Raw genomic sequence first — 5,700 nt, 5'->3', positions numbered from 1 at the left:
TCTCATCGAATTAGCTAGTGCTTCCTTCATCCCATGTTAATTGACGCTTAAACAAAACGAATGTACCTACAGTAGTACTGAAGAGTACGATTTAGTGATTAGTTCTGACCTGTAAGTTTGATTTAAGCGGTTCAGCATAGTTTTTGGACACAAAAATGAGTATTGCTTAAGCTCGAACGTATCTTGGGTGTTTTGTGCTTGTTTTGGGGGACAAGCATAGTAAAACTGCGCGTAAAAAACCCAATTTCAGGAAACGGAAGAGCGAACTTGCATAAAATGAAAAAAAAAGTTTATTCAAAAGTAATTTTTCATTGGGGTTTGTAGGGGAGTAAATCATCGCTCACAACGCATAACTACATTAGGCACAAAAGGGGGCATATTTGGGCATCACTCTTTTTATTTCAAGAAGAGCACTGCTACACGGACGACACTTACCATCCGAAATTTGCACGACGTGACATACAACATCATTCATGGGCAAGTCTAAACAACAACACTCGGTTGGATTAGCCATCGTGTTGGTGTCGTTGAGTAAAATGTGTGTGTGAAGTACTCCCGTTTCAAAAGTTAGGATAATTCTCAATCTCTATATTGATTGGTACAAACAAATATGCATTATTTTTATGAAAACAATGACGACCAGCGATTAGACATTGATACCAAACAAATCGGGTTTATAAAATACAAAGCCATCCATAAGGCCTACCTCGCCGCATCCTCTTTACGATCCTATCCAAACCGTATGACCATTGACTATATTCACCAGTGGAGCAATTTTGCAACCTAACAAAAGGCGTAAGACCCTGAGACAACATCTTCAAGAAGGAATTATCGTTGCATGCGGATGACCGATCCAACCACAAGTAGTACATAGGGCTATCGTCCTCAAAACATAACTTGGAGTCAACACTTTCAAATATGAAAAAACCCGACCCAAAAGGATAAATCATGGGTTTTCGCACCGAGAGAATAAAATCTCGATGCCAGTTCCAGTGTCGTCATCCACCTCTACTCTAGCCTGCTCACACAAGTTGGCTGAAGGAGAATTCAACGGAACTAGAGACACCATCACATCACTTCCGGTTGATGCCGCACCATCTTCTCATCGATGGTTGTCGTGCCCACCACAACAATGCCATGCAACCAGGGGCGTAGCTATGTAGAGCTAGCCGGTGTCACCGGCACCGGGTCCAATTTGAACTTGCTTAATGTAATCCATTGATTTAGTGTGTAGATCATTGAATTATTTGACATGTAGGCATGCATTCTTCTATGTGGACACCGGGTAATTTCCAATCTGGATCCGCCCCTGCATGCAACCTCAGCCAAGACAACATAGTCGTGGCTCCACACACCGGTAGACGCGTAGCATATCTCGTGTCACCGCTGCCACACCTGCATATCTGCATGGCTTAGGCCAGTGCATGCTAGATTCCGTGAAATCCCCATGCACGCGGCCCAAGGCAGCCATCGATGGTCGGATGCAACCCGCCGCCCCTCACAACACGGTAAACCACCACCCCCTCCAAAGTGTTGTTCGGTTGCCTCGACGACGAGGAAGAGACCTGCCGCCCCCTTCACCAGCAGCTGCCTCAGAAGGAGGTGAGAAGAGGGATGAGAGGAGTAGGGCGGCCGTGGAAATACTAGGGTTTTCTCCCCCGCGCCCAATGTTGACGCCAATGCAATCTGTAACGTGTGAGCTATATCTTGATTGTGTATTGTATGCTCTTATGTGGGTGCATTTTTCTGTAGCAAATGATAAATCGGTGATATAGTTGTGTGCATCGAAGCATCAATTGCCAGGTTAGGGATTTGAACCTTCTTCAGTGGAAGAAAAATAAAATCGTAGAAGGATTGGAGCGAAAATAAAGGTTAGAGGAAAAAAATCGTATCAAGAAAAATAAATCGTATCATGATCTGCACGTCACTAAGTCACTTTTACTCTAATAGTTTAGTGATGCTAATGCTCTGTAGGTCACTTGCACGGCAGAAGAAAATATACTGCACGCGAAACACATTCCAGAAGGAACAGCTAAAAAATGGTTTTGAACGGGAAAGTAGGCCAGGGTCTAGTTGTCTGTAGCGCTACTCCGCTGCAGCTCGTGGGAAGCACGAACGTACGGTCGCCATCTGGCTTCTCTACCAGACAGGTCCACCACCACCGCAGCGGGGCAGTAATCAAGCCGTGGAGCTCCACTCGATCGCCCATGTCCGTGTGACTCAGCTCTTATCCCTCGGCATGCACAGTCACCCCGTCCCTTTCTCACCACTCCTTCTTTCACGCTCTCGAGCCGCCGATTACAAGTTCGCACCCACTCCGCCGCGGTGCTCTCTCCCTCCCCCTCTGCTCTTGCTTTGCTTATCATGGTGTCCAAGAGCTCGCGCGGTCCCGGCATGGCCGCCGCCGGCAGCGAGGCGGAGGAGGCGCTCCTGCTGCCGGAGCGCGTCGCCGGTGACGCGGGGGCGCCTCCCGGCAACGCGTCCGTCCTCGGCGCGGTGTTCAACGTGTCGACGAGCGTGGTGGGCGCCGGGATCATGTCGATCCCGGCGGCCATGCGGGTGCTCGGCGTGGCCCCGGCCCTGGCGCTCATCGTGTGCGTAGCGCTCCTCGCCAACGTCGCCGTGGACTTCATGCTCCGGTACACCCGGGGCACGCCGTCGTACGCGGCGCTGATGGGCGGCTCGTTCGGCCGCGCCGGCGCCAAGCTGCTCAACGTCTTCATCGCCTTCAACTGCGTCGGGACCCTCACCGTCTACCTCATAATCATCGGTAATTGAACCGCGGTGCACTGCCGAGCGTGGCGCGCACATGCTTGCGTCTGGCGTGATGTGAGAGATCCTGAGTGTTGGGAGAGTTTTGGTGCAGGGGACGTGATGTCCGGCCCCGTGGGCAGCGGGGAGGCGCACGCCGGGGTGCTGCCGGAGTGGTTCGGCCCGCACTGGTGGACCGGCCGGGATGCGGTGCTGGTGGCGGCCGCGGTGATTCTCCTGCCTCTTGTGCTCCAGAAGCATGTAGGTACGTACCCCGCTGCTCGAATCGAGCACAGCTATCCGCTGCGCGACCGAGAATCGCTTAGTAATATTCAACGTGTTGACGTAGCAAATTTTTTGTCCAAAAACTCAAGCTAATAACACGAGTAGATCGTGAGACCAGCCATGTCGAGGATGAGCACATGGCGACGTGGCGTCCTGGCCCGGCGATTGCTCCGTGCACTGTCACTGTGCACCCTCGTGCTTCATCTTTGATTGTACCACCAATGATTGCTTTCCATTCAAGTGCCGACAGTGGGGAATGTATACCACTACCACCAGTAGAGTTGCAGTGACAAATGAAAAATGGTCACTCTGAATTATGCAGATTCGCTGAGGTACACATCGGCCGTGTCCATCCTTCTGGCGGCGGTGTTCATGCTCATCACGATGGGGATCGCGCTGTACACAGTCTTCACCGGCACCGCCAAGATGCCACGGATGCTGCCGGACTTCTCCACCCTCGCATCCCCCTTCGAGCTCTTCACCGCCGTCCCCGTCATCGTCGTCGCCTTCACCTTCCACTTCAACGGTACTCCACATCGACCGCGCCATATGCTTCACAGTAGCTTTCAAATATTCGAGGCTGTGCAGCTCACCTGTGTCTGCCTTGGCAGTGCACCCCATCCGCGCGGAGCTGAGCAAGACGTCGGACATGAAGTCGGCGGTGCGCATCTCGCTCGTGCTCTGCGCCGCCATCTACGCCGCGGTGGGCTTCTTCGGCTTCCTCCTCTTCGGGGACGCCACCATGCCCGACGTGCTCGCCAACTTCGACCGCAGCTCCGGCTCCGGCGTCCCGCAGGCGCTCAACGACGCCGCGCGCCTCAGCTACGCGCTGCACCTCGTGCTCGTCTTCCCGCTCCTCCACTACTCGCTCCGCGTCAACGTCGACGAGCTCCTCTTCCCGGGCCGCCGCCCGCTGGCCACCGACACGCGCCGCTTCGTGGCGCTCACGGCCGTGCTCATGGGGTTGCTCTACGCGCTCGCCATCGCCATCCCCAGCATCTGGACGCTCTTCCAGTACTCAGGCTCCACGTTCGCCGTCTGCATATCGCTCATCTTCCCTGGCGCCATTGTTCTCAGGTACGCCATTGATCACCTGCTTGTACAACAAGCACATAAAACTTTCAGTAATAAAGTTTCCTGGCCTAATCCAACACCGTTCAATTTTTTGCAGGGATGTTCATGGAATAGCAAAGAGGAAGGACAAGGCAATGGCGGCAATGATGATCACTCTGGCGGTGATCACGAGCAGCATCGCCATTGCTTCCAACGTCATGAGCTCCATCAAGGGCGAAGTGAAAGGTGTAAATGCCGGAGCTAGTTAGCATGTACAGTTTCATTATATATAGCTAAATCAAAATTCTTTCACCTGCAAAGTTTGTAGCGTTCCTCCACTTTAGGTTTTGATCGTGGCAAATGTGATACGAGGCATTGTGTATGTTCTGTGTAACGGCTAGCAAATGGCAGTCGGCCGTTGTTGTATAAAACAGTTGGCATACATTTACCGTGTATAAATATCAGGCCAAGAAAATGAGCGCCTTTTGTCACACGAATTTGCTGTGGATACGATGTTTCATGCCTGACACTCAAATCGAACGGGGGATTAGTTTTTTTTTTGAGGGAAAAAGCCTTTATTCATTCAAAAACCACATTCAGTGAGATATAAGTCTGGTCATGAGGCTGGCCAAGCCAAACATGACGGCCAAAAGCTAACCTTAAAGCAAATCTAAGTAGCTTATGAGCTTCTAAATTAACATGACCATCTTCAAAAGAGAAATTACATTGAAACGGTAATGATCTCGACTTTATTTCAGAGATGATCGAACCATAGGGACCCTTGTTTCCTCTTGTTATGTCACCAATAACCTGCTTGCAATCTGAAGCAACCACCATTCGCTGAATATGAAGATCTTCCGCAAGGGCAATAGCCTCCCGGCATGCAATAGCCTCAAGTGTTTGCTGGGTCCCAAATACCCGCGATGACCAAAGCTGAGCTCCCCAAGAAAACACCATAATTGTCCCTGCAAATAGCTACCGACGTTCCCCCTCTATGTGTCCGTACAGCTGCATCAACATGGATCTTGGCATAATTTGCTGGAGGCGCCTTCGGTCTCTGCCTGACCATGCTAGTACTTGTTGTACCTTGGCGGACAGGTTTTAGAACTCTCACTGCTTCCAAGTCAGATATGAAGCGGGTAATGAAAGCATGTGTTGCATGGGGGGGGGGTTGAAAAATTGCCTCATGGATAGCCTTTCTTCTCGATGTCCATATTGCCCAAAGAGTTACTGAGAGGAGAACGAACTTTTCATGAGAAAGCGCCGCGAGAAGGCTAAACAACCAGCTCTTCGCCCTCATTTCTGTTGTGGCAACCAGTGTACTCCCTAGTTCCTCATCCACCAGGGCCCATATGCATCTCGAAACAGTACACTCCAAGAGTGAATGCCGCCATGAATCCACTACACCACAGAAACTGCAAGTGCTCGAGTTTGACATATGGCGATGCGCTCTTACATCCTCCGTCTGTAGAGACTGTTTCGATAGTCTCCACAGGAACATGCGTACTTTTGTCGGGTCCTCCGTCTTCCATAACAATTTCCATGACCCCTCCTCGGCTCGAGCTGATGAAGATCCAGCCGAACCCTCCAACCATGCTTCCCGTCGGTTCC

General features: G+C 51.4%; 1 protein-coding gene across 1 annotated transcript; it reads left to right on the top strand.

The window, feature by feature from the left end:
- The first annotated feature begins 2,225 nt into the window (after window positions 1-2,225).
- On the top strand, window positions 2,226-4,580 carry LOC123071247 (amino acid transporter AVT6C). Its single transcript, XM_044494772.1, has 5 exons — window positions 2,226-2,770; window positions 2,867-3,016; window positions 3,359-3,562; window positions 3,648-4,113; window positions 4,208-4,580. The coding sequence occupies exons 1-5, from the start codon at window positions 2,365-2,367 to the stop codon at window positions 4,356-4,358; spliced, it is 1,377 nt and encodes a 458-aa protein (XP_044350707.1). The 5' UTR covers window positions 2,226-2,364; the 3' UTR covers window positions 4,359-4,580.
- The last annotated feature ends 1,120 nt before the right edge of the window (window positions 4,581-5,700 follow it).

This window comes from Triticum aestivum, chromosome 3B (assembly GCF_018294505.1).
Source record: "Triticum aestivum cultivar Chinese Spring chromosome 3B, IWGSC CS RefSeq v2.1, whole genome shotgun sequence".
In the NCBI taxonomy this organism is placed as follows: Eukaryota; Viridiplantae; Streptophyta; class Magnoliopsida; order Poales; family Poaceae; genus Triticum; species Triticum aestivum.
Note: the sequence above shows the minus strand (reverse complement) of the source record. Positions and strands in the feature narration are given on the sequence as shown.